Source organism: Haliaeetus albicilla, chromosome 13 (genome assembly GCF_947461875.1).
Source record: "Haliaeetus albicilla chromosome 13, bHalAlb1.1, whole genome shotgun sequence".
Classification (NCBI taxonomy): Eukaryota; Metazoa; Chordata; class Aves; order Accipitriformes; family Accipitridae; genus Haliaeetus; species Haliaeetus albicilla.
The window spans coordinates 9104879-9127045 of NC_091495.1; the positions used below are offsets into that span (position 1 = coordinate 9104879).

At 38.0% G+C, this 22167-nt stretch overlaps 2 protein-coding genes across 4 annotated transcripts in view; one reads left to right on the forward strand and one right to left on the reverse strand.

The window, feature by feature from the left end:
- The window catches only part of RAB3GAP2 (RAB3 GTPase activating non-catalytic protein subunit 2), a 49024-nt gene extending 40777 nt beyond the window's left edge, over positions 1 to 8247 (forward strand). For all 3 annotated transcript variants that reach the window (XM_069800098.1, XM_069800099.1, XM_069800097.1), the window contains exons 29-35: positions 1877 to 1912; positions 2487 to 2561; positions 2796 to 3014; positions 4748 to 4837; positions 4922 to 5140; positions 5830 to 5988; positions 6278 to 8247. In XM_069800098.1, coding sequence (XP_069656199.1) covers positions 1877 to 1912; positions 2487 to 2561; positions 2796 to 3014; positions 4748 to 4837; positions 4922 to 5140; positions 5830 to 5988; positions 6278 to 6424 — 945 coding nt within the window. In that variant the 3' untranslated portion in view covers positions 6425 to 8247. The remainder of the gene's footprint in view (positions 1 to 1876; positions 1913 to 2486; positions 2562 to 2795; positions 3015 to 4747; positions 4838 to 4921; positions 5141 to 5829; positions 5989 to 6277) is intronic.
- A 193-nt stretch (positions 8248 to 8440) lies between these two features.
- The window catches only part of IARS2 (isoleucyl-tRNA synthetase 2, mitochondrial), a 29632-nt gene continuing 15905 nt past the window's right edge, over positions 8441 to 22167 (reverse strand). The window contains exons 13-23 of the mRNA XM_069800100.1: positions 21514 to 21616; positions 20795 to 20888; positions 15303 to 15411; positions 14404 to 14506; positions 13254 to 13379; positions 12717 to 12848; positions 11953 to 12059; positions 10965 to 11110; positions 10606 to 10796; positions 8939 to 9083; positions 8441 to 8806 (exon numbers count right to left, since the gene is read on the reverse strand). Coding sequence (XP_069656201.1) covers positions 8655 to 8806; positions 8939 to 9083; positions 10606 to 10796; positions 10965 to 11110; positions 11953 to 12059; positions 12717 to 12848; positions 13254 to 13379; positions 14404 to 14506; positions 15303 to 15411; positions 20795 to 20888; positions 21514 to 21616 — 1408 coding nt within the window. The 3' untranslated portion in view covers positions 8441 to 8654. The remainder of the gene's footprint in view (positions 8807 to 8938; positions 9084 to 10605; positions 10797 to 10964; positions 11111 to 11952; positions 12060 to 12716; positions 12849 to 13253; positions 13380 to 14403; positions 14507 to 15302; positions 15412 to 20794; positions 20889 to 21513; positions 21617 to 22167) is intronic.

Sequence of the window (22167 nt, forward strand, 5' to 3'; positions counted from 1 at the left end):
ATGTGTACTGAAGACTTATGCACAGCATTAGCTTGTAATTGCTAAATAAAAAGTATTTGTGAAACAGTTTGAAACTATTTATGTGTGCGTATATACAATTTTAAGCTAGAAAACAATAAATAACTTAAAGTGTTTTCTCTGTGCCTGTTTCCTGGTAAGTTATTGCCATGAAACTTTCAGGTTCCTACAAGCAGAAGCTTTTCCTAATGTTGTGGTCCAGGTTTTGCATGTATGAGCTCTTACTCTGCAAAATGCAGAACACCTTGTGGATGTTGTTGAGCATTTTTAACTATTGCTACCATTGTAAATCAGCTTCTGTTCTAGTATGCAACTTGTTTGCTATGAGTTACAGCAGTCTTTTGTCCCTTGCTAAGCTTCAGTTTTTTTCATGCTTATAAATATGCAGTGGATCTGTTTACTGGAAGACATTTCTGTTTAGGACTGGAAGACAGTTTAGGAAGAGTATTGCCAGTAAGTGATAGATCTGTTTAAGTTGTGTAAGGGGAATCTGCCTATTGGTTGGCCAGGTGTAAAGCAGCAGTTAAGTGTTTTTCAGCATAAAAGTCCAGATGCAAAGAGAAAAGTGTTGAAGGTGATCTGGAGAAAAAAACAAACCAAAACAAGCTCCTCCAAAAAGACAAACACCCCGCCCCCCCCAACACAAAACCCACAAGAATTTGCTGTCTTGTCATCTTTTTTCCTTCTCCTTTGCTCCTCTCATTTTCTGCTTTTGCTTTTTATTTAGCTCTGTAAGAATTGAAGAATATCATCTTCCTTCTTCCTTTAAGCAAATAGGCTCAGTTGTATATAGTTGTAGTGTGGGTGTTTCTTCTGCAAAAACTCTTTCCCATTTTTTCTGCATGCCTAGATTAATACCCGCAGGAGAAGAGATAAAGGTTTTTACTAACTGTTTTACAGATGCACACATCTGTTACCTCAAACAAATATCATGTAATAACAAATGTTGCTAACTTTTAGTACTTCTTTATGTATGTTTGAAAGCTGGGAATTAGTCCTTAGGGTCTGTGTTACAGAAGCAATAGCACAACTGATCTCTTGTCAATTTCCAGAAAAATACGGTTTCCAAATCTGTTAGCACTTAATCAGTCCCAAAATTGACAGCTGAAAGTTGTCTCGAATTCAGACTTTGAAACAGCATGATGGATCACTTGAATTTGAGTTCAAGTAATCCTGTAATTCAGGACCCTGGAATCTCACTTCAGCTGTTGTTCAGACTCTGCCATGATGTAATCATTACTTTTATTTTTTTGTGCTATGGAAGAGAGAAGTTCCACTTATGTGTACATGCTTCATCCTGTGCAGCATGTGATTCAACTTGTAGAAGTTGGACCTCATAGTAACATTCCTAAACAGGATATAGTTGAGGTGTCTCTTCTGAAGAATTCAGATAGGCAAAGTATGGAAACCATGTAATAACTTTCTTACTAGACTTCCTCCATCTCAGTGAATATGCTGGAGCATTTACTCTTCCTTTCCTCTTCCATTGCTCCATAGTGTTTCTTTCTAAAACCATGCTTGGTATTATCTCTCTATTTCTGTATTATAGAAATCACTGTGAATTTTTTAGCTGCCGTTGAGATTTGAATGAGGACCTTGGGGCCTTATTTCTAATCCTAGACTTTAAGAAGGATGAATGAAATATGGGCATCAGTGATGTTCATTTCTGAGTTGTATGATCTGTATCAAATCTTTTGTTGAAAGCAAGTGATGCAATGTGTTGCATTATGTAGCTGTAATGAACTATTTTCTTGTTTTATGCTAGGAAAATAGTAATAAAAGGTTAAAACGAGGTAACAGATACCTTATGATTAAAATTATTTAATTGTACTGAAATGCCTTTTTTTTTTTTAAACAGGTTGGAAAAGCTCCAAAGGACAGATTATGCAGACGGGCAAGTAATACTACTTTTGTCTAAATAGGAAGAAATAAATAAAAATGCATTAATTTTAATACTAGTTTGTGATTTCTTTTTGAAAGTTTCAGAAAAATTCAAAATGCACCACTAGAGAAAATGTTATGAATTTTAAGACATATAAATTAATCTTTATCTGACAAAGCAAATTAGAACAGCAGCATAACTTCAGATATTATAGAAGGTAGACTTGAGACTATAACATGACAAACTATTATTTTTCATGTGTAATTTCATTAGTTAAAACTTTTTTGGAAGACAACCGATATGCTCAGAAAATGAAATTTACTAGATGTGATTACTTGAGGAATTCAGTCTTCTTTAGAGATACAGTACTGTAAATGGCTACATTTAGCTTTACTCCTATTTTTTCCTGTTATTCCTAATTCTTTGTTGTACTTCAGTGAATATTTGTTCACCTTTAAATGTAATAGGTTAATAAACTGAGCTTAACAAATTTTATGTCAACAACTGTCTTCTTAAACATACAGAGCTAATAAAAGCCTGTTTCAATTCCCACTGAAACTATTTAAATCGTACTCTTTGTTAACAGGACGTAGGTATGGGTGACACAGCAATGACAAGTTTTCTTGGCTGCTGTTCAGATCTTCTGCAAACATTGCTAGAGGTAAATTTTTATTATTCCCATAGAAACTAAGGAACTAATTGATTCAAACTTAATTTTGAAGAATATGGTTATACTAATTTCTGTACTGTTCTGTACAGACAAATTTAATAAACTTCTAGACATGGAATTTTGATTTCACTGCAGACAACTTGTGATTAAAGCCATGTCTCTTGCATAGAAGGCCAATATAGATGATGTTTTGTGCGTGACTGCTTTTCTGTGTTGCTCTGGCAGGCTGACGTTAGTAGTGACGAAATGCAGGCTCCTGTCTTAGATACCGAAGATGCTTGGGTGTCGGTAGAAGGACCAGTATCGATAGTAGAACTAGCCCTTGAGCAGAAACGCATTCACTACCCACTTGTTGAACACCAGTTTGTGTTATGTACTATCTTGTATGCCATCATGAGGTTTTCTCTGAAGAGTGTGAAGCCTCTTTCGCTGTTTGATAGCAAGGTATGTCTTCTGAAAGCATACATCTTAATTTTGCTATCCTTCCTCCTGGTACCTATAATATATACTAGCTTTCACTCTTTAAACAGTTCATGAATAGTTTTGAGAGCCATTTAGTCCACTGTGGTGTGTTAATGAAGTTGCTGCCAGAATTCAGGCTGAGACCCAAACTTGGTGCTTTTCCTTGTGAATAAAAGATTTGTAGTGACCTCAGATGCATGAAAATCAGCTCCTTAATAATTAGCTGGTCTGAAAATACTGCATTGTAAGAACACTGGATGACAGGTTTTTCTAGTTGCTTTGAGAAGTGCCAGATCAGAAAAAACATAAATATTTAAGGTCAGAAATGTTATGTTAGTGTCACTGTTGTATCCATTATTGCTGATGATTATTCCAGAATTCTGAGGATCTTGAAGAGAATAAACAGCTTGTCATTTAATGCATATAAACCACTTTAAAAAAAAATTTAAAAAATCACTGCATTCAAAATGCAGTATATCTCAAATCAGAGCTTGACCTTGATACAAAGCAGGTACCATAGATTGAGCTTTCCTCGTCCTAGCTTTACCACACTACAGTTCTAAAAAAACCCTGAAACACAAAGTACTGGCGTAGACTGTAATTTAATTCCTGCTGGGGAGAAAATTATTTAGTCATGTAATACTGTACAGATTCCTTCTCAATGATTTACTGGAATTTTATAAATGCAGAATATTACTCTCCTTTTGCCATAGGCTCTTGTCTGTGTGCAAGCTGTGATAAAGCAGTTGGGTCTGGTTTTAGCATTTTACCATAGATCAAATTCCATTGTGTTTTGCCTTTTTTTTTTTTTTTTTTTGCTTATCTGTTAGCAGAAAGCATTATACTACCTTTTGTCATTTAAGAATGCATATTACGTCTCGAGTAACATTAGATCCTGTTCCTGTGCCTCCTTTCTTTTACATACAACTACTATTCTCAGCTGCTGCCTTTTTGCCTTCACTCACTCAAGATTTCCATTTGTTCAGTGAGCTTTATGAGAGAATTTCTAACAGGTCTTTAGAGAATCTTGACTGATGACTGAAAAAGTGGTTAAAAGTTTCAAAGACTGTTTACTACCTTATTTCTGACAAGGCAAGTCACTAATTAGACCTACACGCTCATCACTGTCTTTTAACATATGCATTTTTTTTGTACCAGTTTCCCTGCTCCCTGCATTAGTATGGAGCAGGACTGCCAGAGATGCTTTGCCTTGAGTATGTCACTGCTGGAGCATGTGGGCTAAAACAAGGGCTACCATGTGCCATTGTTCAGGGTTTTTACCTGAAATTTGATTAATCTGCAGCTCAAGAGACCTTAAAATTAAGCAGTGTCAACTATATCAATAGATAAAATGTATTTTTGTATCAGCTAGTTTGCATTTCTTCCTACATATTATGCTTGGTATGTTGGTCTAGAGCCAGGGACCAGGAAACATATCCAAACTTCAGCTCCAGCTCGTAGTATATCAGCTACCTAAATTTAGTAGGCAGGTAGTTTTAAGTTTGAAAGCAAACCCTTGCCATGTTATGATTGCATGAACAAAAGTTTGTTTTGTTCTGTGGCTTTAACTTACAATATTAATTTTTATCCTCAAAGAGAAATAGAAGATGCAGTACAAATTAAATGTAAAAAATAAGCTTCTTAGTATTGGATCAAAATGGATTACTTGTATTCTCCTATATATCTGAGGCCTGTCTTTTGGTTCTCAATTTTAGGGCAAAAATGCATTTTTCAAAGACCTTACTTCAATTCAGCTGCTGCCTAGTGGGGATATGGATCCAAATGTGTTATCCATACGACAACAGGTAGGTATACGTTTTGTACTGAAAGTTCATAAACCTCTAAAATTTCAAATAATACTGAAGTAACCTGCAATTTTTGCTTCCAAGTTCTTGGTCAAAGTGGTGAGTGCAGCAGTTCAAACACTATGTTCATCACAAAAGGCCAAAGAAGTCTCAGAAGAGGAATTGTTTCCTTTTGAAAAGGGGAAGAATTGGCCAACTTTGGCTGTGGACCTGGCTCAGTATCTTCAAATCTCTGAGGATGTGGTCAAAAGGCATTATGTCTGTGAACTGTATAGTTATGGGATGGATCATCTTGGTGAAGAGGTAATAACAGCTTTTAATGATTTTAAATCAGTACAGCATTATGTCAGATGTTCTGCTAAAATTACTTTTTCACTTAAGATGCCTGGAAGGGTTAGGCAAGTATTATCAGGCTCAAAAAAATTCCCAGACTGAAAGTCAGAGGATGGAAAAGTACTTTTTCAAGACCAATAATAACCCTCAGTTTTCCTTCTTCCCAGCATGAATCTGTGTATAGCAACTAGTGGCAACGTGATAGGGAGTTATACTACTGGTCTAAACCAGTACAGCCTTTTTCATTTTACTGTATTTGATAGTTTCAGGAATCTGCTTTTTTGTCTGTAATCTCTTCTTTTATGAAAAATTTACCAGTCCTTGGACAAGAAAATTCTTCCCTTTCTTGAGGGGGAAAGCAAACAAGAGATCATGTGGAAGTTAGGAATATGTTGCTGAACTATAAAACAGATCTCATGGTCATGCTAATCACTGTGTAAAGTACAGAGCAATTCCTTGCCTTTGTTCACTCTTATGTTGTTCTGAAGCTTTTAATAATGTGCTTTATTACAGTAACAGGTAACATAAGGAACAGTCTCAAAACTAGTTGTCCTTTTAGTATTGATAAGCTTCTTTTGATACAGCTTTTCAAGCCTCCAGATAAGTGAGCTGTGTCATGCTGAAATGGTTTCTACTTCCTTTTATTCTTCTATTTTCAGGCCTTTCTTCAGGTGACTGACAAAGAAGTGCTTGCATCACAGCTGCTCATACTGGCTGGACAGAGACTGGCCTTTGCTTTACTTCATATGCAGACAAAGGAGGGTATGGAACTCCTCGCTAGGCTTCCTCCAACACTATGTACTTGGCTCAAAGCTATGGTAAGTTAAGCTTGATTTAGGAAAACACGTTGATTTTCAGAAGCTTCTGTTCACCAAGACAGAGATCACATCTGAATAGCCCTTTCTTACTAATGGAAACAAGAATTTGTTCTCATTTTTCCTGATGCTAGTTCTGTTTCATGAAGGGTAAAGCAGTTTCATGGGTCAAAGCATCAGCTTAATTGAGTTAATAAACCTTAGTGATCCGTTTTATACAAGTTCAGGAGAGCTTATATGCAGATGATCATCTGTAAAATTACTCTAATGCTGTGTTTATTCTTTTATATAGGACCCCCAGGAACTTCAAAATGTAGAAGTGCCAATTTCAACAACAGCTAAACTAGTTAATAAAGTCATAGAGCACTTACCGGAGAATCATGGGCAGTACAGCCTTGCCTTGAATCTGATCGAGGCTGTAGAAGCCATCTCATCATGACATTCTTGGTTAGCACAGTTCTGCTATATAGTGGTATAATGCATGATTTTACACAATGAGGCTGAACTTTACAGAAAGAAACTTCTGTGTGGCTCCTGTTAAACAATGAAAAAAACCAATGCTCCCCATCCCAGAATTTTAGAAGGTAACTTTAAATTGGAGTATATTTTAAAATCTGCACTAGTACAAACATGTTTAATTTCTAGTACACTTGTCAGTATCTGAAATGCTTTGTTATTTATTTCTGACTTGAGCGCTTTTTGCGGTAGTCTAAATTGGATATATTTGACAGCAGTTTTAGTCTATTTACAAAATCACATCTTGTGAAATTCTGTATTTCATGCTGGCAGCAACTGCTGCAGTTTCAATGTTCCATGTATGATTTGTTTTGAAAAATGAGCTGTAGAATTACACCCGAGAAAAACTTTGGTCTCTGAAGTTACTATGTAAAGCCAATACTGCTTTTTCAGAAGCTAGAGCTGGTGTTGGGCTCATGCCTTATAACTGCATTATACGTGACAATGGTGACTGCACTAGACATAGGATGAAATGTGCTGGGGCCTTACACAAAGGGAGAACAGCGCACATTAGAAACAGCTTGGGAAAGAGAATCCAATTCTCCAGACACAAGTATGGACTCATGTTTTAGTCCAGATCTCCCAGTATTGTCTCTAGGGTGCTGGGCTTCAGCTAAAACTGGATTTGCATCCCTCTCCTTTATTATTAAGCTCTGCTGAGTTTAAGTAGGTCAAGGAATGTCTTACTGTAAGATTGTTCCCCTATCTTATCACTGTAGAAGATGTAGTATGCTATAAATCTCTGCACATGTTAACTTATAGTCAAAAACTGCTTAAATAGTTGACCCAACTTCAGTGAAGATCTATAGTACTGAGTACTTAAGCCTTGAAACAAACAAACCACTTTTATTTATGGTACCTACAGGGACTCATATAGTGAGTATCTTCACTATTGGAGTGGTATTAAACATGATTATCTTGCATCAGTTAGTACTGTTTATTTTCTACCTAAAGGAAGCCAGGAGAGAAAAATTAAATTGGTGTAAATGGTTGTTGTCAAAGTCAGCTGAAATTACTAGCTCTATCTTGTAACCTGCTCCTCTTGCATTATATGTAAGAAATGTTCATAGTATTCTGCCTTGCTGGAGACAGAATTTGGTCTCATACTTCAGAAAGGTGTGCTGCTGTCATCTAAGGGTTAGACTCCCCCTAAAAAAAAAAAAAAAGGTTATGTAGGTGGCTTTTTCTACACAGCCTTCTTCACCTGTTTAGCATCCCTACTTCTTAATCACTGCACTTCAGTGTAGCTGTGAAGGCTTCTTGAAAAGTTTTGATACTATATGTTTGACTTCCTGCAGTGACATGAGATGAGACAGAGTAAAGAGAAGTAAGAATTCTAGTAAGAGTAAGTGGCCAGGCCTGGTCTATGTTTTAGGTACTTCTATACAGACACTTCCATAACTGAAGTTAAAACAGCTGTAGGGGAAAAATAGAAGAAGGTAAGATTGTGCAGGTGACTTTACCACCTTGTCTGACAGCACTTCAAACTTCTGCAGAAATAAGTATGCTAGAGATTTGGTCACCATGGAACCTGAGGAAAACAAAAAATGTTTCTTAGTTGCATTACATTCCTGTATCCTGGTACAGCTGTGTAAAGGATTTTACTGTAACTGAGTATCATGTCAGAGCTGACACGACACCAATCAAATCTGTAATGTATTGTAAGTAATACCCTGTATATAGTGCTATTTTGTGTCTAATTTGCTGTGGATTTGTGTAAATTGATTAAATAAAATTTGAGGTTTCCTCGTGTCTTTTCCTTTTTACGGAATGGTGATTATCACCTTTTCTTCTGTTCTGTTTTACAAGAGGAGTAGACATGCCACTGCAGAGGACTAGTTCTCTGGGGTTCCACAGAACTACCTGCTGACAGTATAAAAATTAAATGGAAGTGAACTTCAAAAGAACACAGGTTGCTGAAAACAAGTAAATAAGTCAGTTATTTTGAATGACCCTTTTTATTAAGCAGAAAAGTGATATACACAGTTAGGTATATACAGAAGGTTCCCCCCAAAACATGATAATTCTGCTCAGGCTGGGGCTTAAGCATCTGGTTCTACAGGCCTCAGTACACAGCCCTTCTGGTTAGCCACCACTATTGTATACTTCAATACTCGTGACTTTGGCGCAGCTTGTGCATAGGCATTTCACCCTCACGTGCTCCCCTTTCCAGCAATGACTTTCAGGCACCGTGGGCAGGGGGTGCTTGAGGAATCAGAAGTGTATCTCCTGCAGCGAGGGCATTTTGCTTTGGCAAGTGGTAGGGCTATAACTTTATATGAAGATTCTTCACGGATATCGCCACCTGTTAAAGAAAGCATTGCTACTGAGATCCTGTAGGTGTAGTTAGCATACTCTACCCATGAAGTGAACAACAACGTATGGTGTTGGGCAGAGAAGAAGCAGCACAGGAGCCTGTCTGGAATACTTCTCTTACCTTCCAAGTTAATTAGAAAGGTCCCTTTGATGATGTTTGCATCTGCAGGTGTTTCTTTAGGTAGCTCACTCAGCAGGGTTGTCTGGGAAGCCATCATTATTTCATTCAGCTGTGAAGTACTAGAAGTTTCTTCAGCCTGCAGTGCCTAGGGAAGAGAGTTAATTTTCAGACTTGCAACCTGGTTTTGTTCCTCAACATCCTCCTCCTAGAAAATGTTAAAGCAGAAGTAGAATTACTGTGTATGTGATTGCAACAGCTGTCATAGCTTTGTCACAAAGAGAGCACAAGTTTGTTTACACCCAGATGTACCTGTGTCTAAATATATGCATTTATATAATTATGCTTAAATCTGGCATCAAAACCGAGGTCTACCATTGCAAGCTCCAAGATGCTCCATTCTTTAAAACAAATGCTAAGACAGTGGTTCCTAATCAGAGTGGATGATTTGAACCGTCTAATTTACTTACTCCTGCCAGGAGTTAAGAGTACAGACCTGAAGTGCACTGTCCAGGGTTCCCTCTGCAGAAACTTTCAAGTTACTTTGACCCTCACACCAAGAAGGCAGGTTACTTTGGAAGGGCACTGCCAGTGGCACTAGAACAGGCATTTTCAAGGAGTCCAGAGCTAGAGGCCAGTTGGAGTTGTGTAGCTCGGGGGTCAGTATGGGGTCCACTACTGTTTGACACACTAATTAATAACCTGGATGATGGGCAGAGCATACCCTTAGCAAGTCTGCTGATGATACAGTGCTCAGAGGAGTGGCTGATGATACACAAGATGGCTGCACTGTTGTTCAGAGGGACTTCAACAAGATGGAGAAACAGGCTAGCAGCAGTCTCATGAAGGTCAATAAAGGGAAGTGCCCAGTCCTGCCCCTGGGGAGGAATAACCCCAGGCACCAGTACACCCTGAGGGCCAACTGGCTGGAAAGTAGCTTAGCAGAGAAGGGGTCCTGGTGGACAAACAGCTGACCATGAGCCAGCCATATGTTCTCACAGCAGAGTATGCCAGCACCATCCTGTATTAGGAAAAGCACTGCCACGAGGTTGAAGGAAGTGATCCTTCCTCGCTCCTCAGCCCTCGTAAGACACATCTGCAGTGCTGGGTCCAGTTCTGAGCTCCCCAGTAAGAGAGAGATGTGAACTTACAGTGCAAGTCCAGCAAAGGGCCATAGAGATGATGGACTGGAGCATCTCATGTATGAGGAGAGGCTGACAAGTTCGGACTGCTTAGCCCAGAGAAGAGAAGGCTCAGGGGATCTTATTAATGTATATAAATACCTGATGGGAGGGTGTAAAGAAGATGGAGTCAGGTGCTTTCAGTGGTGCCCAGTGACATGACAAGAGGCAAAAGAAAGAAATTGAAAGAGGAAATTCCAAGAAAACATAAAACCACTTTTTTACAATAAGGGTGGTCAAACACTGGCACACGTAACCAGTGAGGTTGTGGAGTCTCCATCCTCAGCATTCAAAACCCAGCTGGTCACAATCTTGGGCAACCTGCTCTAGCTGACCCTGCCTAAGCAAGGGGCTTGGGCTACACAATCTCCAGCAGTCCCTTCCAACCTCAACAATTCTGTGACTTTCTGGCAAGTACAAAGCAGAAGAAAGTTTACAGAAATCAGTATTTTTTGCACAGACAACACTATTCTTAGTTGCATCTTTTACCTCCATTAATTCAAACAGCAATCCAGGCTCAATTACAATGACTACTTCATACTCCAAAGCATTCTTGCCAGAGATGGACCCAAGGAAAGAGTCTCTCATTGCGCATGCACCTTCTATTGCTTCCTCAATGCCAGGCTTCTTCCATGCTGAGCTTGCATTAATCCAGCCAGTACGAAACACACCCTCTGAGTCTTGAAAGCAAAGCAAACAAAGGATTTTTTAATTTAGTGTCTTTCTATTCAAGTGTTTATTAAATTAATAAAAAAGAATGGCATATCTCTCTATTTGCATTCCTTCTTTTAGCTATGCCATTAAACAGTGCACTAAAAAAATTCCTTAGAAATGATACAATGCTTTACCTTTCTTATAAGGGAGGTGCTGGAAAACCTCCTCTGCCAAGTGAGGAAGAATTGGTGCAAAGGACCGGACTACTACGTCTAAAGCCTGTGCTAGCACAGTTTGACATGAACGACGCTTAGGATCTTTTTCTTCTTCACAATAGAGCCTGCAAGACAGAGATGAAGGTTGGGAAGTATTTGTATGTTCTTGTTACTGTTCTTGCTCAAGAGCCATACTTCCAGGACTGCCATTGAAAGTACAGAAGTCTGACCTAGCTTGCCTTTCCAAGGAGAGCTTTTCTTAATTGCCCTTCCTAGGCAAGCCCAGTGATATAGGTACAGGGCCATTTGCATATGCAGACACATTTTGTCATAGGAGAGGAGATTTTGTACATGGCATGTTAATTTGCTTCACTTGTATAGAAGAGAATCTGCCTTCAGGGAGATGAGGCTGCAGCTCTGTTAGCCCTTTGTTCTGGTTCATCTATAAAATTTAGCATTAGGGCTTTTTTCTTTTTTTTCCCCTTTACTTGCATTCTGGAAACTAAAGATCAGTATAAACCCCTACCTTCTTCTCCCATGAAACAGCCCTTTCAAAATTTACAAAGATAGCAGTCACATCCTTAAAAGACATCAGCTTGCCGAGGTAAGTGCTAAAAGCCCTTCCCCCTACCTTCCCAAATTCAATACACTTCTAGTTAGAAATACAGATCCAAGAATTTATCTTTAAAACTTTATTTAGTTTTAAATGCGTCCACTTGATTACCTTTCAAAATTATTCAGTACCCCTAGTGGACAGAATATAGAAGCACACTGATGACAAAAATACTCAACTGAAAGCAGCTAAGCCTTCACCTGTGAGCTTTAGTACACTAAAGCACAATACATAACTGTGAAATGTTCTCCAAGATATCTGTATTCACTCAACATTTGCCTGGAATGTTGTTACCTCCATCGCAAACCGATTAACTTGGTTTTTCCCTTTTAAAGGCAGCAGTAATGAACCTACCTGTCTTTGATTATGGTAAAATAAAAGTTTGACAAGTTTCTGGAACAGAATGCTTGCAATAATCGAACAACTTTGCTATAATCATATTCTTTGTATGCTTCTGTAACCTGGGAGAGGGAGCAGAGAGAGATAAGAACAGAGCATCAATTTTCGTCACATGGCATACAATGACAACCCCTGATGAACCTGAACTTAAAGAAACTGTAATGAGTGACACAAAGTCTGTGAGAATCTTTTCTTTAAAAGGTTGTTGGAGGGGGGGAAAAAAAAAAAAAAATGTTAATTCAGTCAACAATCATTTCAATTCAAGTTTGAAGAGAGAGGACAGGAAGAACCCCAGAAATTATGCCCATACTTTCTTATTCAGCAGAACGGTTCTAAGTGACAGAAATGACTAAATTCTGGACTACAGCAGATTTCCAAAGCTCTAGATTTTTTTTTTTGGTTGGTGGTTTTTTGTTGGTTTTTTTTTTTATATCCTATTCTAGCTATTTCTAAAGACATGTAATTTGAGGCCTTGGGCAGGAGGGGAATGGGAAAAACTGGTCAATGTCAAAACCAAGTTAAAAATGTTAAAAACAAAGCCGTCCTCTCAAAAGTTGAAGTGGGCTTAAGGGAGTGCACATTGCATCAGAGAAACCTTTGTGGTCATAATTTGCCTACTTGACACACACTCTTTACTCATACACTTAAGGAATTTTCCCTAGAGGGTATAACCAATGAAAAACATTACATATATTCATTTAAATACAATTTACCCCTACCTTGCTGCCATAATCTTGCAATAAATGCAGCATGTATTGATCTACTATGTACATCTCTGAAGCAGGGATGGAATCGGTTTCTGGGTTGAAGCCAGCAACGTTTCCCAGCATGAAGCGTAGTGTATTCCGAAGCTAGGAACAAACCAGAAAAATTAAACATTAATGGTCTGCAGTTTAGATGAAACACAAAATGATAATATTCTATAATGAATTAACTGAAGTTGGCTGTTTTTCAAAATGATTGTTTGAATAGTTACAAAAGCATCATGAAGAACATATGCCAAAAGGACCTACATGAAAGTAAAAAGACTGGCTATTACCAAAGTATGCTGCAAAACCTAGTCTTTTCTTTTGTACACTTTACTATTTGATCCACAGATGTAAAGAGCAGTAGTACCTACCTAGCTGAGTTCGGAAAAGCTTTCTTTAGTCTAAAGACTGAAAAGCTTTCCAACAAATTCTACTCAGCCAACACAAAACCAAATACAAAGAGGAGCTGTCATTAGAATGAAGAGGGTTAGCATATTTGGCACTTACCTTGTTAATATCGTCTCTTGCAGCATTAAGTACAACAGGCCCAATCAGCACCTCAGTAAAAACATTCGATTCTGCCACCCACCAGCGGAGAACATCGGCACCGTATGGAGGGTCCTTGGTGTGATCCTAAGTGGAGACAGAAAGGCACACCAGTAAAACTGCTGGGGGTCCTGCAGCATGGTGAGCAGTGCCATTCCGTGTTGTCAGTGCTGTGAACATGCCTGTAAGTGTGCCCAGAAGGCCACTGTATTTGGAGGCCTTCACCCTCTTTTACCAAGATTCACTGTTAAGCCAGGGCAACAATGTATACTTGCAGCACTCTGTGTACAGGCAGTGCTAGAACTCAGGTTAAGTTGAGGTAAACTCATCTTAACAGCCTTGAATCCTTTGAACTCTTAACATTAAAATAGCAATGTTAATAACTAAAACTACATACTTCCCCCCCCTCCCGCCCTTCAGATTGTTTTCCACCCTGTTTTCAACTCTGAAAATGGCTTATCTGCTTTTTGAAAGAACAGAAACTATTGTGTGTTTTATTGAATCAGATAAGTAAGTCTTTGTAAGAATTGATTCTTTTGTCTACAGAATTTCAAAATCTGCTTAGCAGCCTCAGAAAGAGCAACAGCAGGACCGGGGAGGGAAAAAAATTTAGAGCATCACCTGCAGCGCGACCTCCCTGACCATGGCATGAAGTAAGCTTCCAGAGTCAATACAACAGCCTAGGCTGAGAGCAGACAAGATTGCTGGGGTGCAGCCTCTACTCTGACTGCTCTACTGCTAGGGCAGCTTGTAGGTTCGTCAGTTTGAAAGCAAAGGTTAATTATTTTAATTATTTTTTAATCCTCCCACTCCATCAACAGTGTTCCCAAGTAAAAAGGAACCATACTACACCTTCTATATAATGCATTTTCATTTCTCTTAGCACAGAACAAAGGTGTGGGGGTTTTGGCACTACAGCTGAAGCAAAAAAACCTCAAGGTTTTTACTCCAGCCAAATGGAACTGCAGTGTAGCCAAAATCTTTAGAAGAGCCTTACGGAGTTCTGCTACAAGACAGCTGTTTAGAGAAAAACATGCCACAAGACAGTTGCAGAATCTGGTAGTGAAAAATTTTAACTAGTGATTCTAAGAAACTCAAGAGTTTTACTTACTTCGCCTCCATTGATAACTACATCAGGGTCAACCACATTGCCAATAGATTTAGACATCTTCTCCCCTTTCTCACCAAGAGTAAATCCATGAACTACCAGAGTCCTGAAGAAAAGATTTTAGTGAAAACAAAATCCCAGTGAAAAATGTACATTAAGAATAGATTTCTAATGAGGATATTCCTAAGTCAAAACATACAGAAATCCTCTATTTTGGTAAGCCTGAGGCTTCATCTGTCAAGTTCAACCAACCATGAATACACTGTACTACCATCCAAGTAGTGCATACAACTTTATTTTCCTCATTTAATTTTGCCATGCGAGCAACAGATTGGTTGCAGATACCCAGGGCACACGTATTTCAGATGAATTAAAGACTGAAGTATTATTTCCTCTTTAAGCCAATACATTTTCCAAATTGCACAGCCTCCTTGCAACTGACTCACATTACCCTTCCCTATGCTTTTCATCTTCCAGGGGACAAAGTGTGTCATAGCTCCCATATAAGACATACACACAGTGATTCTGAATTCATTACAGCCTACTGTTCAATTCACAAGTCAATGATTTTAGGAGATTTTGATACTGCACCTCCCATAATAATCACTTTGATTATGGGAATGGGAGAGATGGCGAAAGAACAGACCTGTATCTGGTAATGTAATAGGATATACCTAAATGACTCAGAAAGAAAACATATATTAAAATTACGATGGAAAAAATTTAAACAATAAATCCATTACAGTCTAATCTGAGAAAAGCTTTATACTGAAAACGTAAGAACATAAATCAGATACTTGGTAATGGCTTGATTTTTCTTGTTTATACACTACTGTCCACACTATCAAAAGCTCGATATTTAATAACTGAACTAGCAATGTGTCTGCAATCCACGCACTTACTTATATGGTGCTTTTTTCCTTGCTGCCACACTAGTTAATAGAGAGGATTGAAACCAACCTCCCAGTTGGTCTTTTCCTTCAAGGTATGTATCTGCTCTTTGCTCTGCTCCTTTAAAAACAGAAGATTTTGTTTAAAATATCAGCCTATATCTTCAATCAAGTAATACACTTAACAGAAAATCTCCGAAACTTATTCTGCTCTTTACACCTAGTAGGTGAGTTACTTTTAATAAATGGTGTATGGTTACTTGAACATGATACAAGTGATTTATTAGTATCACAATTTTTTAAAAAATCCAAGACTCACTGAACTCCAAAATTTAACAAATAAGCTTGCTTTCCCCGAAACAAAATAATAAATTATGAAAACAGAAGCTATCATGCTCAGAGGACTTCATAAGAAGTTCTCAAAATACTTTCCAAGTACTCCTAAATAAACTGAAAGACCCAAGAAAAGATCACATACTTTGGAATTAATAAAAATCTATGCTACGACCTGAAACTTCAACAGTTGGGAATTAGTAAGCATACAAGTCACAGATGTAACATGCCCGACTAGTGTGTGTAAGGCATCAGGTATTTCCAGAGCAGACCAGGAAACTTTGGCAGTGACCACAGGTCACCTGCAACAGAATTTACACTTCTGGTCACTGGTGTTCCAGGAAGATTAAAAATTTCAGGAAAGGGTTAGAACAACATGCGAAACAGAAAGCCTGTTGTGGGAGAGAGGGGTCTGGAAGAGCCTGGCTTGTTTAGCTTATGCAGGTGAAGGCTGAGTGGAAATATTATTCCCTCTAAATACGCAAAAAAGAAGAATGCTTGAGAAGAACAACTGGAGCTAATGAGTACTGTTGGCATCAGAGGAAAAATGGGCTACCAGGCACATAGACTGGGTATTAGCTAACTGCACATTAAAAGCAGAAGAGCAAACCCAGCTTTTCCACAGGGCTGAAGGAGGGCAGCAAAATTTTACTGGTGGAATTGGCTTTACTGGTGGAATTCAGTCACTGTACAAAAAGGTACAAGACTTGTTGACTCAAGAAGTCCCTCCTGATCCTAAACAATCCCAGACAGGTCACCATCAGAGCGAGAACAGAATAAGGTGGAGCACAGCAGAACATGCAAGTCAAAGCCTATGAATGTGCAAAATTATACACATATTTGGCAGGAATTTAGTTTTGATTCTAAAAGTTGGTGGTGTAATTTTCCAGATATTCAGACAAAAGTTTCTCTATTCAGTTTTTATCTACTAGCTCCTTTTAGCCTCTTCCTAGGACCCCTGAGACAATGCTTCTTTCTGCTGCTGACACACTTGATTTATTTGTTTAACTTAATGGAAGTTTCAATATTTAGATCCATCTGCAATAAAAGGAAGTTCAACACTACAAAGGTCAAGGCCATACAGTTCCAGCTAGCACAGGAAAAATGTGTTAAAAACCATAACATCCACCCACACATTTGTTTATTCCTTCAAGAAAATCTACAAAGAGTTTGAGTTTTAAAAGTAGAATAAGTAGAGATCACCCTTTGTAGTAACAGACTGCAAAAATGCTTGTCAGGACAAGATTAAAAAAAGTATTTGTGGTAAGGAAGAAAATAACTGGAAAATCTGTAACAACACATTTGTTATTTACAACTAGTCTACTAGTCACTGGTTTTAGAGAAATGAACTTTTCATGGAAATGCCAGTAGTTACTACTTAGAGAAGAAGTTAAATCAACAACTGATTACAAACAGCGAACTGCATTGGTCTTTTCTGACAGGAACTAGTGTATCTGGCAGGCTGGCTAATGTAGCTTACAAAGTTAATGGAGGCCTGGACATTTTATCTCTGTAAAATACACACACGGGTTTTGCATATACAAAGCCTGCCTTTTAAGTGCACAGGTAGCTCCCCTACCTCAGTTTCATTAAAGTTGTGATGGTTATACATAAATTAATTAGAACAGCGTGCACGTTTCTTTGTAAATGGAAGAGTATGTCCGGCAACCCAGAAGGGACTTTTCAGTTGTTTATTTTAATACTGAGATATAGTACATAGGTCATTAAAGAAAATTACAATTTATGATCCTTCTGGTTTGGATTTCAAGATTCCCTATCTTTGATCTTACAGACTTTGACTTTAGATTAAACGTATTGTATTTTAATGCCAGGAATGAATCAGCTAAGATAAATTCAAGTCTCTCAGTCAGCACAAAAGTTTAAACACTTGGATAGCTAAGTTGTAAAATAATCACATTCATTCAGTTAAATATTAGCCAATAAGATAGGGGAAAAAAGTTATGATGTTGAAAACCACGATCATTGAGATACAAAACTCTGGGTAAAATGCTGTCTGACTTTTACCCATGGCATATTGCATCGCAGTAGAGTCCACTATGTATTTTTATATGAAATATTTTGAAAAATAATAATCTCAAGGTTGTAGTGCAGATGGCACTCTGCCCATGAGGAAAAAGTCAAGACCTGTAAGAGTATTTTAAGACAGAAAAGAACTGTCTAAAATGGATACTCCAAAGACAGCTACTGAAATAAGCCCTATCAAAAGGCTGAACACAAACTGAACTTCAAAGCAAAAAAGAAAAGAAAATGTCCTAGGCACCACAGCATTGAGTATTCAAAATTAGCAAATGTTTTTGAACAAAATTTTGCTTTCACCGCACCTTCTTTTTGGAGGCTGTATATTAACACTCTTCTACCTCACAGCAGTACTGCGAAAATGAATTTATTAACCTATGAAGCATTCAGACTTAAATTGCAGCATTGCATAAAAGAATATGGAAACAGTTCTTTCACAAATATTTGAGGCATGAGTAGCAAGAAAGAAACAGGATTGGATAGCACAACAATAAACTGTTCAGTGAAAACAGTGCTGGGCAAACAGAGCATTAACGAAGCAAACCGTATCCCCAGAACAGCGGGTTCTTCAGAGCACATTGCACTTGTGGATCTGCTCTCAATGGTGCAGGCAGGGTAGTATTTATTTTACACACAATCTAGTTATAACTGTATATTTTTGGTTCTGTGAGTATGGTAGCTAAATCTTTGATCTTAGTAAGTCACACCTTCCTACCTGCTACACTGCTGATGTAGAACGGTTTGGTTAATTTGTCATTTAGCTAGAAGTGGTACTCTTTGACACACCTAGGCTGGAAAAAGGAAGCCAACCATAATTTAATGAAAAAGGGGCAACTTTAAGTCACTTCCATGAGAACTATGCCCAGTCTCTGGTAGGAAATGCACCAAGGGAAGCGTTAGAAATATGACTGTATCCATGCAACCTGTGTATGCTTTAGCATACAAGCATTGAGCTTGCTGTCACTGAGCAATTCTGTTAGCCTGTTCAAATACCTCATATTGTGGAATCTCTCTCTCTTCTTCCTCCTCCCCACCCCCTTCCCAACCTGCCATATTTTTGAAAGCAATCTGTGTGGCCATCAGCTAAAGGGATGAATTCTATAACTGCTGCATCTCATTTAATAAGCTCAGACAGAGCTAGTTCAAGTCCAGTGAAAACTCAGGCCTAAGTTCCCCGAGTTGCAGAGACGTCGAAGAGAACGACTTATTTTTGTGAGACTGGAACTGGCAGGGAAATCTGTAACACCTTTTATTCCTGCTGGTTACTAACAGACAGATCATTGATTTATTATTTTCAATAACTTGAGTTCATGGTAGAGTGAAACAATTATAAACATTAGTCTTGCACTTCCAGTTGCCCTGAAATTAACTCATGTGCTGCGAAAGAACCACTGCTGTGCATGACACCGTCATCAGAAAACAAGCAATAACTGCTGTTATCACTGATCTCCTACTACAAAATTAACAGGTAGCACACCAGCTTCCATATGCCTCTGTGCTTTCATGAATTTAAGCCACAGGAAGTTCTTCTTCCCGTTATGACATTCTGTAAGCAATTTTGGATTTCTCCATGGATTTCATCCATTTTTCCCCAAAAGCACTTTGGAAAAGAATCCCATCAGTTAGTCTGTTTATAAGCATTGCCTATTATTTTTATGGACATAGGAAGAAGTTCTGCAAAAAGTTTTAAAAGCTGGAGCATATTGGGAAATACAAGACAAAACTATTAATTCAACAACTTCTCTTGCAAAGTGACTTTTTCATAAATTAAAACAGTAATTTCATATGAATCATTGAGACTGTACTTCCACTTCTGGCAGTGGCTGGGAGCCTCGGTTACATAGGAAAAAGGTAATGCAACTCTTGTGTCATTTCTGATGAAGAGGCTTACGAAATCACACTGCTTGTTCATCCTTCCCCCAACTTTTGAACTAGTGGGGCCACTCCAGTCATGTCAGACAGCAAAAGAAGATGCCTGACACACACCAAGTTCCAGCAAGACTAGATAGAGAAGAGGAACTTTTAATGGTTCCATGAAAGAAGTCTGTACTGTGAAAGACCCAGCATTTATTAGACATTACAGAATCCATACAGGAGCCTTACACAAATCAACAGTGAATCAAGAGTCTTTATTCTGCTATTCAACATGAGGTGTTTCCTCTACACAGGATTAGAGGTAGTTTTTGCATACTGAGGTGTTAAGCCCTTAAAGAATTCAAGTATGTAATGTGCATAAAATACTTTGTTATACTTTTCAAAACCAAACCAGAAAAATTTTTAAAGAGTATGAACTTTAAGATATGTAAAGGTCTTCTAGAAAATGAATGTTTGCTGATGGTACTGTTGTCTGACCACGTTGCTAAGAAATAAAACCTCTGGTACTAACGTGTTTTATAATTCAACGAGATGGTTATCACACAATTGTGTACTGAGAGTTTAAAGTCCAACAGACTTGATATATGGGACCAGACTCCTCCTTTAGAAAGGACTCCTGACTTCGGACTATCCTCCAGGCAAACAGTATACTTTTAATGTATTTTTATACAAATATATACCTGCTACCTGCTGAGCAGCATCTACTGGCAGTAGGAACTATAAATAGCATACAGCAAGTATAAATATTTTAAGCCACGATATACTGCTTTAGTTACTGAAAGTACTCAGAAGTGAAAAAGTACACCTACACTGTTAAAATTATAAAACTTACTTAAATTCAGAAGCTGATCTCAGTTTTGTTCTGCTTCAAATAGCACGCGCAAGCACAAACTGAAATTTGTTAACTGAAAATAATTTAAGTGTTACCAACTAGCAACAAAGTACGTTGGCCATTTGTGTCATGAAACTTCTATACTCCAAACAAATTACATTGTCATTAGAAGATATATGGTATGCCATGTGGCAGAATCATTCAGAATAGAGTATTAGAAAGATCTCAATTTCAACTACGCTGAAACTGAGTTTGCCAACATTAAGCCCTTATCTTTACAAGCAAAAGCAGCTTTACAAGAAGTCACAACCAGTTTGCTGCTGGCATAAACTAACTCAGTTTTGCCAATACCAACACCATCATGCAAAACAGTTATATTTTGTTCTCCAAGTATTTTAAAAGAAAGATCAACATATTAATTCTGTACCTTCCAAAACATGAGCCCAGGAAGTTCCACTGTCAAACCAGATGTCTAGGACATCCTGTCCTTTGACATAATCCAAAACATCATGACCACCAGCCTATTGGAAAAACAATTATTAAATAATACAAATAGAATACTCAGTACATCAATGCTTTTCAAAACTACAAATAAAGTAGATTTGGTTTCTAGACCAGTTTTGTACAGGCTCTGCTACCAACTTTGTGAGTGAACACAAAATAATTTAGGTAACTTTTCACAATAGTGTTCAGATAATTGCTGATGAAACCCCAAAACAGAACAAGGAAAAGTTACCAAAAAACCTGAGGTGGCAGAGTAACACTACAGTTTGTGTGCTAGCTTAAGAACACAATTGTTGAAGGAACAATAAAACGTTAGGAAAAACAAAATTAAAATTCTAATCTATTTTAATGACAAAGACTTAATATATATCTGGGCTCAAGATTTGGTTAATTAGGATGTCACTTTCCTCCTCAACTAAAAGGAGGAGGAAGATTGAGATCTCTGCCCTGAATTAATGGCACAAATCTGATTGTGTGTATTTTGCCATACTCAGATCTCACTTTCTGAATATTCCTTTCACATGATACCTTCTCATAAAGGTAAAAGACTGAAAAGGATCATAGGAATACATGAAGGTTTTATATTATTTCCCATGACTGGACTGTCTCGAGCACCTTCTGTTTTTGAAGTCAAAAAATTACCTTTGCTACAGCCTCTTTTGATAGCAGTTGTTCAATAGGAAGGGTCCACCATGCATCTGTTCCTTGCTGCTCCACTACTTTGATGACATCTGTGATAGTTTCACTGGGTTAGAAGGAAAAAGAAGTTTTATGCATTGATGAGTTAATCATACCTTTCTACAATATCCCAGATCCAAAGTGGTGAGGTATACTGATAAAGAGATCAAGCTATTTAAACCTGTGATTTTCCAGCTTCTAATCCAGACAAGACTCCACAGAGCTTTCTGCCTGTATTAAAAAGACTTCCTACTTTTGCCTTCCAAGATGGGTAGGGTTGTGTAAAACCTGGACATACAGAACCCCACGTGTATTCCAAATAGTTTTTTCTGCAAATATTCAATAACTGGGCACTCAGAAAAGATGCCAGCAGCTTGAAAACTTCTAAAATCCGTTTCACTTGCTATTTCTTGACCTTGACTTTACAGAAACCAAACAACTATTTCCCCCCCCAAATATTTGCTCTTTTTGACAACAGGCTTCTTCTCTCCACTGTATAAAGGGACCTTGAGAACTCATGTGGAAATGGAGAGTTAGGAAGTGGCAGCGTTTCAAATAACGTACATATGTATTAGACTTCTGGTTGCCTGGATTCCCCCTTTTTAGCAATACATTTCT